Below are 13,775 nucleotides of genomic sequence, written 5' to 3'. Positions count from 1 at the left end.
GTGAACAGCAGCTCTTATCCAACAAAATGACCTTGGTGGCAGAGAGCTCATGTATAACTGGACTGCAGCCGCAACGCAGTTCAAACTAAAGCAGTGTTTGTGAATCTGGCTGCCAAAATCCTAGTGAACGGAAATGAAAGAAAAACACAAAAATGTACCCACCGTTGGTGCTCTTTATGATTTCTTTAACTGGTTCTGAAAGAATAAATAAATTTGCAAATTCAAAAAAAAAAAAGTTTCCATATTATCATTGCACAGCTATTTTTTCTGTGTGATGTACTGGATAGACAGCGGACATAAATATACCAGATCTTCTCCTCCCATTCCATACTCCGAGATGGAAGCTGTCACTCTGGAAGCACTCTGCTTTCATCCTCCTCTCCGGACTACGCTGACACTTCCCAGAATCTGAGAAACGGAAGGAGACGTCATTACACTCATAGCTGCAATTACAAAAAGCAATTTTCTCCACATGGATGAGCTGGTTATAAGCCAAGACATCTTGGAAAATTAATAAGCGTTCCATATTCTTCACAGAACATGAGCAGCCACTCTCTTTTTTATTAGCTGCATCTGTGGTTGCTGTGGCGACGGTTAAACGATCCCTGACTTAAGGAGAGATGCTCCATTAGTAACACTTACAGTTGCAGTTGTCCACACTGGCGTCTTTTGCCTTGAAAGACAGAAGGGACAAGTTAAAGACTCTTCTGACGTTGCTGGGAAGAAATGTTGTGTGGAAGGACGACGCTTACCTTCTGTGGCAAGATGGTGTTGTGGTTCTCAAGAATGAGCCTCTTAATGTGATGAGCCCACAGGCGTTTCTCTTCCACAGACTTTGCCTAAAGACACGGATAATTATCTTTCACACAACCGAGACCCATTCAACAAACCTGCTGTTAATACAATCACTCATTACAGCACAAAATGTTATTCTCTTTTATAATGCGTTTACAAGGTTGGTGCTTAGTGATTTGATTTGACTGATGAAATAATATTTAAGCACATAACTGTTATATTAAAGTTCTATTTATGTGGTCCCACAGCATGACAGATCTTCTACCATACATCACAGTGGTCATAAAGTGCTTTTCAGCATATTGTCAGTTTCCAGAACCTCCATTGTTACAGCAGAGGGTTGCCAGAGTTTAGCAAACTCCACATTTACGTCCCTTTTTGTTGAGCCTGTATTTTGCAGTCAATTTTAAATGACGGAGATAAAAAAAAATAACATTTCTCAAGGTGTTTTTCTTTCTACTTCAGAAATACAAAAGTGAAATAATACAGTACTAGAACTCACTTCATATTCTGCAGTGTACTAAAGGGCAATTTTTCTGTCAAGCATGTGGACAAATTTTGATCTTTTATTGCTACGATGATCTCAGGTATGACAAATGCTAGATTAAATACATACCTTCTGTCATAATTTGTGATGAGTGAAACCTTCATTTTACAAAATCCCCCACAACTGAAAAAAACCCCAGGAATTTAAATAATTTGTTCAGCATCTAAACTAAATTTAGTTCAACAGCCTTTGGTTCAACCAATAATACATTTATTTACAGATATTCTGATACTTATCATTGAGAAAAATCAAAAAACAAAGCCTGAAAACTCAAGGTTTTCGTTTACACATTTCACACATTTCATATTCATCCAGTCATTAACATTTTTATAATACAATTTCATACTTCTCAAGACAGCGTATGAACACCACATACACAGATAGCATCAAATGGTTGTCATGGAGACTATGCTTCCTTAAATTTTATTGCAACTGCTACAAAAGATTAATTAACATTAAGGTCGTTTTTGGTAGAAGAACCTTTGTACCATCTGAAATGTTGCCTTGGGTACATTTGTAAATCATTCAACCAAATACAAATTTAATTTAATTGCAAACAGAAAATGTAAAAAGCGCTTTAGTTGGTTGCTTCAGTGACTGCAACACGTCATCCATCTCTACATATCTGTGCAGCTGGCAGTCCTTTTTAACTTGATCTGAAAAAGCTCCAAAGTGTTTTTGTTCTTTTTGTTTTTTGAGAAATCAAGAATGTGAAAGACTTCAAGTGTCCCTTAAATATCCAACACTGTCAGCATTGCTTGGGCTCTCAGTTTTCAAACTCTGTATTAGGCCTCATTATTCTGTTGCAAATTGAGTTGTCTGAGGAAGGCAAATTATACATTGGAACATGTTTATAGATGATGCTGCCACTGTGAAGTGGAAAAACAGCTTTTTTTAACCCCAACGTACTGGGGACACAGCAGTAGTTATTTTTCATGAACTTCATAGTTATGCACAAATTTTGTGTTTATTTATTTCAGAAAGTTCCATTCAAAGTAATAACTACATATTGTAGATTTATCCTGACAAAATGTGAACAGTTTCAGGGGGTGTGAATACTTTTTCAAGGCTACAATTCCAGATGAGCAGAATGTATTAGTCTATAAATGTCACGAATCATTAGAAATGATAAATATTGCATACTAGCATAAAAAAAAAAAACAATCTTCCACATTTCACAGTTTATAAAGAAATGGACTAAATGTTTGCTGCAGTTACCTGAACTGTATGGGGTTGCTTAGGACGCTTGAAATGGATCACACTGAAGAGGAGGGGATCCTTGGCGCTGTCGAGCAGCATCAGGGTGGAACACTGTGACAAGACATTATATTTATTTGTTATGCATCAATTCTATTCACGCATTTTCTCACTTATCACGTAAAAATTAATCAGAAGTCGTACCGAGATGTGGATCTTGTAGACGTAGTGTTCCCCTCTTTTCTTGGTAATGAGGAGCATCTTTTCGAACAAGAAGAGCGTCCGGGTGTTCTTCGCCCTCAGAACAGGAAAGGTGCCCTCTAGCACCAGCTCCCCGCAGGTGGTCAGGTCGGCACCCTTCCAGTTGATCAGCAGGGATTGTATCTCCTAATGTGAGAAAACAAGACTTTACATGAAGAAAATCTTAGCCAAGCATAAAAGACATTAAATGCAATTTTCATGTTTGCCGCACATGACGCTAAAGCACCACTTGTGAAAAAAAAAACAACCAAACTATTTAAAATAATAATAAAAAAACAACTAAATCTCAGATTTTCCCTTTTGTTGCATTTGAGCTTTACTGGATTTTCTAACCTGCACTCTGACGGCATGCTCATGTTTCCTCTTCATGTCATTAATGTACCAGGCCACTCCGGTCATGGTGTCTATGGCCTCTTTAATAACCCCATAGCCCTCTTCATCTGGGTTATAGTGCTTGGCAATTTCCTTTAAGGGAAGTCAAAGTTATTACAACCTCAGAGAAAGTCCTAAACAATTACTGTTGTGATCTTTATTTTACTTTTTTACTTTTTCGTTTGAGCAAAATTTCACACTTTTGCATAAAGTGGTTTAAAAGAAAATTGCTCTAATCTTGATGGACAAATTTAAAATAAAAATAAAAAATCAGTGAGGAAATGTTTTACCTGCAGAAGTAGGTGATACTTCAGGATTCTCTGAACTGGCTTCAGAAGGTAAGAACCCAAAGGGAGAGAGCGTTTCAGAGCGGCCTGCCGATCCCTGAAGAACTTTGCTAAAGTTTTATTCCTCATGCATTCAGTCAATGTTGCTACTGAGCTGCAGACACCAAGGAATAGCACTCATAATCTCATTGAAGAATGAAAGAAAAAAACTTTTTCAAAAGCTCAGGATACTTACTTGGGATAATTGTTGCAATATTTGGTGTAGATTTCAAAATATTCACTCTGGAAGAAACATAAATCAGGCATAAATACATTTCTTTGAGGAATTGAATATAGTTGTTAGTTTTGATAAGGTTTTCCTCACCTTATTAACAAAGCAGTGAGCAATAGCCACGGGGTCGTTCTCACACATGTCCAAACATTGCAGCAGTTCACTGAAATACATCAGTTAAAAAATGAAAAGCGTAGAACTCAAGCAGGAACACTAGAACAGCAATATTTTATATCAATATTTTGGGTTAACTTAAGTTTAAATGTAAGATACTGTCCCACAATTACTGTCGTAAAATGAATAAAAACGATGAAAAACCAAGTAAAAGCAAAGTAAAAATTCTGACAAGTTTGGATGAGGAAAAGTATAAGAATAAAAAACATCTTAAATATTCTCTCTGTTCCTGTCTCTGCTCTTCAGGTCCGAAGTCATTTGTTGCCACTTTATAGCACTATAAACTTTTCACCTTCCTTTTACCAAGTCAACATGGCTCATCCCCCATCAAATTTTTCTTGTTTTAAAAAACTCAGAGCACTAACTTTTCACAATACGTTTGTAATCATGTTATATACAAAGAAATACCCAGCAAAATGTGCATTGGTGAATGTGATATTACACGATACAATTAGGGAAATAGCCAGCAGGTGGCAGTATATGCTTTTCAGAGAGCCGCAGATGCACTTGTTTGCGCTGGCATTTACAATAAGAAGTGTGCTGCTGTTGACGTTTGTTACGTAAACAGTGTTATTTGTTCATGCAGACAGATAGTTTAGGGATTAGTGCAACAAAGACACCATTCTTCGATAAAACACTTACAGTTTCATGAAAGTCAAGTGTTTGTCAAGAACACCTAAAACGTACTGATGACTCCCAGAGGACAACTTGTACTCTACACAATATTGAACATAACAATGCACACACAGAACCCTGGTTTCCCTTTGGTTAGCCTCCTACACACCAACTCTGTTGCAACACTAAAGCAAATACAGAGCCTGTATTCACCTGCTGAGTATTTCTTCATAGAAACAGATGGAACTACATTTAATCTTCCTTATTTGAAGTCCCTGACAGCCTTAAAAGAAAGGCTCATTCCTTTAAGGAAAGAAGAGTGTTAATGTGTTTTGGCAGCAGAATTCATTAAGCAACACAGGCACAAAATGATGAAACTTAAAGCCAGCTGCAACAAGTCTTTCATTTTTTTCACCCGTTAATCACAGTCTTTCCTGTGGTGAAAGTCAAACAACAAGCTATGAGTTGAAATGAAAAAGAAAAACAAACATCCTCTGATGCATAACTTATATAGCCCGTCATCCTACACACTCCTTGTTCATGTAATCTGCACAGGAATGTAACATCAACAATGATTTCCAGTCTATCACGAGTCAAAACAATATTTACTTAAGAATAATATGTGACCGTTCATATTGTTATAGTTTTCCCATTTTTTATCTACTTTTCCACATCAAACCAAATTCTTGTTTTTATTCTTAATATTATGCATTTGTTAACATTGGGGAGGATGATTCATTACCTGTTGAACTCATAGATGTCCTCTATATTTCCGAATAAGGCCATCACTTGCTCGTGCCCGATGGGGAGATTTCTCAAATCGATAATGTGTGCCAAATAGTCCTGAGGAAAAGGGAAAGAATGAGTAATGATTTAAACCCGGTGGTGAAATATTTCACACATGCGTTTTCAGATTCCTACCAGCGGAGGCAGCAGGTAGCTACTGACACTTTCTACAAGCAGAGCAGGTCCTAGGTTGCATGGGGCTCTAAGCAGATTTTAGGTCACAGCAACACCTTGTTTTACAGTACACATGCTGTGCATTTAAGACAGCATATCTAGATGGTCAATAAGGAATTAACTAAATTGACTGACAATCACACAAGTCAGTTTCCATTGTATATTAACAGACAGAGCCTGTGGGATTCAGATATGGAAGGTGGAAGCTGTAAATAAATTGAGAATGGTTTATTTTTCTGACTTGCCTTCTCATTCATGATTACAAAAATATCAAGTAAAATATTCCGTCCATTTTTGACAAAGGACACTTTTCACTTCTTTTGAATAAATTTAGATGTTATAATCATTTAGATTCGTTTTAAAGAATTAAATACTTATATAAATCAGGTATTTTGAAAGTAATGGCTTGGCAATTCTTTATAAAGACTACAAAATGAACGAAACAAGTTCAGAAGGTTCTCGATCAATCCGCCATTTTTCCAATAAGCACTTCCATTTTGCACAAACTCAACTTTTTATGGATTATGGAAACAAATAATATAACAAATAATCAAGTGGCAGGTATAGTGTAATTAACTTTCTGTGACCTTTGTATTTTACTCTTTGTTCGGGACACTAGACTTTTATAACGACTGAAGATCAATGCCCAAAACAAAGTGACCGTAAATAACTTCCTGGTTCCTGCTTGCTGACATTCACTTCACTTCTGTAAAACATTGATTGTCAAAGAAGATCTGAAACATAATCCAGACCTGTACAAACTGATTAATTTTACACACAAAACTTAATTTTATGTAACAAATACCGTATTTTCCGCACTGTAAGGCGCACCTAAAAACCTTCAATTTCCTCAAAAGCTGACAATGCGCCTTATAATCCGGTGAGCCTTATATATGGACCAATATTGAGCCACAACAGGTCTAGCAACTACGGTAAGCAGCCACCGACTTCATTTTCCCCCGTAGAAGAAGAAGCATGCGGTGCATGCTGGAATAGTTGTCAGAACGCTGGTTTGTAACCTAAAGTTTGACTGACCTATCTACCGACCGTCTAGAATCAGGTCGTCTGCAGGTCATTTAGCACCATGTTTTCCACGAACATGCTGTGCGCGAACGGAGAAGGGTGACCATCATCCGCAACAGTAACCCTAACCCTATAAAATACACTGATTTACTAACTTTATCTACAATGGTATGAAATAATGAAGGAGCAAAATGAGCAACATCTGTTCTGAGATACAGTGTTCTGACCACCAGGCCTTAATCGGGGTCTTAGTTTGCTTATATTTTGGGCCAGCTCAGTCAACATGAAGCTCATCTTATCTAGCTGTTACAGTTTTGGAGATAAAGACCTTAATTTCACTAAGATAAAAAAATGATAGTAGTGTTTAGGCTTCCCTAAAGAAATATTATTTAAACAATAAGCTTAAAATATTAATTTCTATTAATCTAAAGCATAATATTGTAATTGGAAGGTGAAGCTCTGCTCCTGTCTCAAGTCTTTTTCTACCTTTAAAAGGTTTTCCACCATGATTTTCCTGTACTTCGCTCCATTTTTCTTCCCCTCAACTCTGACCAGCTTCTCTGCTCCTGCTGGAGTAAACCATCCTCACGGCATTGTGCTGCCACCACGTTTTACCAAGTGATGTGATCATAGTAATGTGTAGTGTTGTTTTGTTTTTTTGTGTTTTTTTTTTTTTTTTGCCACAGAATGTTTTGCAAGTAGGACAAAATGTTGAATTTTGTTCTTATATGGTCAGATCACCTTACTCTGCATGTTTGTTTAGTCCCTAATGTTACCTAACAAACCTGTGAGACTCCTAAAGATTTATTCAGCGCACTAGAGAAGAGATATTGAGCAACAAGAAGGCAGAATTTCAGCACAGGCTACTTTCCTTAAATGAAACCCATCTCCCTCTGGACCTCTGGAGTTTATTAAAAGTAGATAAAAATAACTAAAAATGCCATGGACATAGCATGCCAACATCTGTGATTCCCCCCTCCTCATCGTATTTGGTTAATGGCACACCAAGTGGCATGCAAACATCACCAAAAAAGGTAAAGAAGTGGGCTAAAAGGAGCCTAAACAAATATGCAACAGCTCAATAAAGAATGCACAAGTAAACACCTTGAACACACAAGCAGCCTCCTGGATAGAGAGCTGCAAAATACCTCGACAGCTTACAGGCAATGAATTACTGAATGAGCTGCGGCAAAAGGTCTCTAATATACATATATAAAAGGTAAATCCACCACAAATGTGACCTTTGACATACCATGAGATTTAAAGTTTTGTATCGTCTGGTGCTACAAGCTGTTCTTTATTATAGAACAGGGACGGCTGTTTGGGGGCTGTAACACTGATATGGGTAATATAAATCATTTTTTAAGAGTGCAAGTGAAAAAAAGAGCAAGTATTTCCACACACACACCAGCAACCAGAATGATTGCTCTGGGTGTGTTCTGGCCAGTTGTTGGGGACGTATTCCAGCATGTGGAATCAGCTGGGGTCAACCAGCTGCCTTTCAAATTTGGATCCCACGGACGCAGCTGAGACTGAGCCTGATAAGGTGGATCTCACAGACACATCAATATGTCAAACAGCTGCTCATGACTTCAGTGTCAGTATTTGGCTTCCTAAACAAAACAAACAAAAAAAAAAGACACACACACACACAAAGCCAAACTGAGAGGAAACATTTTCACATGTCTGTCAGATCTAAGGCTCGGTGTGAAATTAGCTGCATGGAATCAAAATGATTGAAGTCAGGCTGTAATCATAAAAGGACAGAGGCTTCATTTGTGCCCAGTCGTGTTCCCACACTAGCCTATGGAAATCCCAACTGCACTCGTTTCATCTGTGTTATTTCTTCAGCTGGTGGATAGATGGGGGTGTTTGTGTTGGCCGGGGCAGCCGGAGAGTTCAGGCGAGGCAGGAGTTTGCAGCGGGGGCCTGTATGACCAAGACCAGGCCAAGCTGCTGCTGCTGCCGTCAGCTAAAATAGTTACAAATCCTAGAAGTGTCTGTCAGGAGCGAGCCATTACTCAAACTTGATCTAGGGCAGTGCATGCTCTCTGAGCAAATGTTAGACGCCAGCACCGTCTGAGACAAGGTGAGGAGGGGTGCTGGCTCTTTTACTGCCATTCAGTCTCAGAAATGCCTCACATGTTAAAGCCATTACCGTCTTCAGACTTTGTAATGATCCCGAAAAGAAAAGAGTAAAGACCGATGGAAAAGGAGTTTTCTTTTCTGGAAGCAATTGCCAGTGACTACAAAAGTAGAAAATGTGATAATTGCGTTGTAAGATCATCACTGCCCATTTCTTTTTACTCTTCTCATTTTTCAAAGGAGATTTTTACAATCTCAAAACACATAAGCCCAGCCGCTGATGATGTCTGCACTAGGAACCCCCCATTTCAGTCGAAATATGAGCGCTCGATCTATAAACCCAGGCTGCACAGGCTGTAAACTTTCACTGCACTGTAAATACACAGTGTTTATGCAACAAAGCCAGTCCAGATCATGAACTGCTCGTCAGCTTTCATCTTTATAAACAAGAAAACCTGTAAGCAAAGAGGGAGCAACAACCAGATGTCTGGCATGCATTTTTCTCCACTGGCTGATCTATTTAGAAAGAGGGAAAATCGTATTGGGGCTTTGAATGAGGAAGAAAAATCCAACAGAGGGTTCCAAAACACTTTTAATTCACAAACAGCTGCCTGGAACACAGGAGACATTATTCCCCTTCCAAGAGACGGAGTGGAAGCTCTCTGCGCCGGTGTCTGGCTTTTCAAATTCAATATATTACTTCTAATGAGCACTGCAGACATTATGTCACAGCCGAGTGCCAATGTGGGTCAAATACACACAAAATACATATTATTGGCAACAATATAAAATGATGTCTCAACGTGAATACAATCTCCCGTTAAAGTTCTCCCACCACTTTATTGGAATTATAGGTAACAGACTATAATTATCAAATTTTGGCAAATTTATTCATAGTTTTCAACATAAAGAGACTTGGGGACATATGTGCTCTGCTTCATCCTTCTATAAAATCCAGTGCAGCCTTCAGAAGTCACCTTGTTGCAGTAAATTATACATCACCTTCACCTCAGCATAAAACAAGTTATTCTATGAAGGTCTCAGAGGTTTGTTGAAAGACATCAGTGACCGAACGGCGTCATGAAGGACAAAAAAACACACCAGGCATCTCTAGAATAAAGCAAAACTTAAAAGTCTACATCTCAAACTTTTAGAATATCATGAAGCACTGTACAATTTATCATCTGAAAACAATAAGTGTGACACACCTACTGAGAAATAGCCACCCAGTTAAACTGACAGGAAGAAGAAGGAGCAAGGAGATCAAGGTGGGAAAATCTGCTGACAGGACAACTGATGGTCATGCACAAATCTGGCCTTTATGGGAAAGGAAGGAAGAAAAGCCATTGCAAAAATAAAGTCTTAAGTCCTGTAGGGAACACGACAAACGGAAAAGCTGTGGTCGGATAAAAGCAAAATTTAACTGAGGTTACATCTTAAATTCTATACGTGGTAGGAAACCAACACTGGAAGTCACCATGAACACACCGTTCCCACTGGTGGTAGCATCAATACGCTGTGGGATGCTTATTTTTTAAGCAACCAAGTTGGTTAGAATTGATGGAAAGATGGATGGACCATAAAAAAATAAAATAGGTCAATCCTGGAAGGAAATGTGTTGGAACCTACAAAAGCAAGACCTGGCATAAAATAGTATAACACACATTAAGTTTGAGAATAACTTACCTCCACTATGCTGCTAAGGTCTGTGACGTACATGCGTTCCGTCTCAATAATCTCCATGACAACGCGGTCCACATAGGTAAGCTTTGGGTTGGGCGCCATAGTGTCTGTGACAACAGGCGAAGCGGTCATGTGAAGGAATTTACCCCTCGCCAGTCTGCTGGCAGAGGCGTTGTTGTTCCGCTGGTTGTTGATCACACAGGCCTCCAGATGCCGCCGCCAGCCGCCACCAGAACTTTTGAGGTGAGGACTCTGACTTCCGGCCTGCCCGTTGGTGCCTTGTGTCGGGCTCAGTTCCAGGTCTATGTGTTCCTCGCTTGGTAGGGGAGTTGTGATAGAGGACGGAAGTGCTGCTGTACTTCCAAAAAGGCTTTGACTATCAGCGGACGAACCAGAGGACAAGGTGGACACCAGGCTCACGGGACGTTCGCCCTCTCCGTCCAGTGGCTCCACGCATATCTGGCTGTAGTCGTCAGGGCCAAAATCTATGTTATCCTTGACATGGTCGCTGGTGGAGAGGGGCGATGACAGCTGAGAAGATTCTGGGAACAACACAAAATGTAGGTGTCAATATTTGAGAAAGGTAAACATGAAAAAAAACAAACACTGGAAGTAGAGAAAGGTGCAAGATTTGATCACATTTACAGCATCTTCTGTAATGCCATTCCTGGTTAAGAGGTTTAAAAGAAGCTCTATGATGTCAGTGGTTTCTACATTATTTTACTCCTGTACCATTTCGTACTCCAGTAGTTTTTGTTAGTTTCTTATATGACATTTTTGGGCGTGAAAGGACGATGTTAACCTGCATACTGCAGTACGAATTACTAAAGGACTAAAACATATGCCTTGGAAATGTTTAGTCAAATTGGTGAAGGAGCAAATTGACTCATAGCTGACTTCAGTAGACACCTGGACGGCTGATTATGCTATTGTGTTTTATCCATTTGAACTTTCATCCAACGTCTGTTATACTTTTACCCTGGATGTGGAAATGTCGGCAGTCATTTGGAAATCTGTGAGTTAAGATACAGATCTACATTTTCTAGGTTACTAATAGAGGCGCCAATGTTTACGTTTACAGATGCAAACTGCGCTAAAGTGCTACTACAATTTTGTCTTTGTTTTAAATGTGCAGTGACTGCTTCCACTGTGAGAAGTAGTGAGAGCTAATATCAGGAAGGTTGGAGAATTAAAAATTTGTTTAAAAATCTGAGTAACCAAAATTAGCATCAGCAAGTCAAAAATTTGCAAAAACCATAGATTGGAGGTTGCCCTCAAATATCTGATCACTGCATCCTTAATGGTAATGTCCTTGAGCCTCAATAAAATGCTGCATTGCTCAAGCTGCATTCAGATACCCAAGATAATAACAAAATATCAAATACTGTGTATGCCAGTTGTTTACATTGAAAACATTGATATTTCAGACTCTGCAAAAGACAGCCAAGAGCTCTGCATGTCTACTCCCAAGCTGAAACAAGGAGCTGTATTTTGCAGTAAAAGAGCTGACACAAATCATTACTGACATGGCCTAATTGCAACACTGTACAGTCGATGGAAAACTAAGCCATTTCCTCTTGTTCTCCAGCCTACTGAGGGTTGAAGCTTGGATAAACAGAGCACGGGAAGCTGATGAGAGTTAAAAGAAAATACAGGGGTAAGGAGACAGAGTGTTGTTTATATGTTTTTATAGAACTATGTCTGAATTTAAGAGAAATTTAATCCATATTGTGTTTCACTCCCTTCCTGTCCAGATGGGGACTTTTCCTTAGAAGCATTTCCTAAATATGTGAAATAATACCAGTGTGAGAATGGAGCACTGAGCAGCCACTGAGCAGAGAGCTGCACTTCCTTAAAGGCCAAAAAAGGCCAATACCATTCTACTAAGTTAAAGAAGTGGAGCTCTGTCTGTTCATTTAGGTTCAGCCTAATAAATAAAAATCTGTGCCGCACAAACCATCATTAAGCTAATCAGCGAAATGAGGGTAATGCCTTGCAGATGTTTTTTTTTTTTTTTTCAATTTTACTCCACGCGATCGCTGACAAGTTTTCAGCATCAATGCAATCCTCAATTGTATGTCTTTGGGCCAACCAGCCACAATTGTCAAACAAACTTTATATTGTTGTGAAAAAAGACACCGGTTTAATATCTGGAGTTCACCTCTGTTCATAGAACTTCAAATATTTTTTTTTTGCACTTAGCTTCAAAGACAGGAAAGTGGCTACAGCATGAGATTTATCAAGGCTTGACAGCAGTTTAATGTGCACCTTACATGAGAACACTAACTTTCTTTTTCTTCATGCAGATTCACACACTTCCACCCCTTGGCATCCCTAATCTTTTCCATGAGTCAGTCAGTATTGAGCTCATGTTGTTCACAGTGGAGTACTTGATCCGCAGTCCACACCAAAGCTTCCCAGCAGCAGAGTTCCCATGAACAACCTCTCTGGGAGAAACGGCTGAGTTGGCAAGCAGAAGTCGACCACTAGAGAAGGCCATTTACGCTCTGTGACAAATCACATGACTCGTGGTGTAAAGGGAGTATACCGACATGAATTAAAACAAAGCATCTGCTTCTATTGATGCGTTTGGTTTTGAGTCTGCCATGTGAATACTGCTTCCTCTTTCCATGGCTTCCTCCCACCCAATGTTCCTCTCTAATAAAGCTGCAAACACGGCCAAGTAAAAAGCAGTAAGAGGAACAGAACATCCTAAGCTAAAGATGGTCTAAAGCCTGTATTTATACACTCAGATACCATTCAAAAGTGACGCAGTTACTTTTGCATGACCAGAGTTACAATGCATGTCAAGCATTGCGGTAAAGGTGCAAACACACTCACGACGTATCTAAAGCCAGAGCACACTCTTGAATTAAGGACAAGGTTGACCTCTGCAGTGGCTTTGATTGACCACTTCAGATACAGGCTCCACAGGCAGGAATTATCTACAGCTGATACCACACAGACCGCACGTTTTGTGGTGGACCAAGTGCTGCCCATGTGAAAACAAGCTGCGCAAAGGAATGCAAATGACCTGGTTATCTTGGAAGAGCTGAATGCCTGGTTCTGTGCAAAGCAGTGCAAGGCGTTTCCAGCCTGCTTGTTGTTTTGAGAAAAAAAAAAGATGAGGTCATTTACAAAGCCCTATCCATCCCCTGTGACTTCCTCTTTATCAGGATTTTTCTTTACACTTTTAAACAATAAACAATAGAGGGGATAAACTATCTCCACACACTGGAAAGTATCTGTCTTTATTTGCTTGGTGCAACTCACATGTGGAGACATTTATTACTAATCTCTGAGGGATCTGCACTCAGAGTGGCAAAGAGCATTCCTGTTACTGTGCCACCTTGCTGCAAGATGTGAAGAACAGGGTACAGTGTGGGTCCAACCAAAGTCCTGACATACTCACAAAATTGCAACCGTGTTGTATTTTTGCACAGTTCTTTATTTTGCTGATACTAATCTGATACCAACTGTGATTCTGTGCTTCAGTATCTTTGCA

At 39.4% G+C, this 13,775-nt stretch overlaps 1 protein-coding gene across 2 annotated transcripts in view; it reads right to left on the bottom strand.

Annotated features, from left to right (window-relative positions):
• Positions 1-13,775, bottom strand: part of LOC103458553 (pleckstrin homology domain-containing family G member 3-like) — a 38,214-nt gene that overhangs the window by 8,576 nt on the left and 15,863 nt on the right. For both annotated transcript variants that reach the window (XM_008399458.3, XM_008399455.3), the window contains exons 3-14: positions 10,274-10,812; positions 5,262-5,362; positions 3,824-3,893; positions 3,695-3,741; positions 3,463-3,613; positions 3,134-3,265; positions 2,744-2,926; positions 2,561-2,653; positions 753-839; positions 643-673; positions 307-408; positions 163-195 (exon numbers count right to left, since the gene is read on the bottom strand). In XM_008399458.3, coding sequence (XP_008397680.1) covers positions 163-195; positions 307-408; positions 643-673; positions 753-839; positions 2,561-2,653; positions 2,744-2,926; positions 3,134-3,265; positions 3,463-3,613; positions 3,695-3,741; positions 3,824-3,893; positions 5,262-5,362; positions 10,274-10,812 — 1,569 coding nt within the window. The remainder of the gene's footprint in view (positions 1-162; positions 196-306; positions 409-642; positions 674-752; positions 840-2,560; positions 2,654-2,743; positions 2,927-3,133; positions 3,266-3,462; positions 3,614-3,694; positions 3,742-3,823; positions 3,894-5,261; positions 5,363-10,273; positions 10,813-13,775) is intronic.

Source organism: Poecilia reticulata, chromosome 22 (assembly GCF_904066995.2).
Source record: "Poecilia reticulata chromosome 22, P_reticulata-male-v2, whole genome shotgun sequence".
Classification (NCBI taxonomy): Eukaryota; Metazoa; Chordata; class Actinopteri; order Cyprinodontiformes; family Poeciliidae; genus Poecilia; species Poecilia reticulata.
This window is presented reverse-complemented; position numbering and strand designations above follow the sequence as displayed.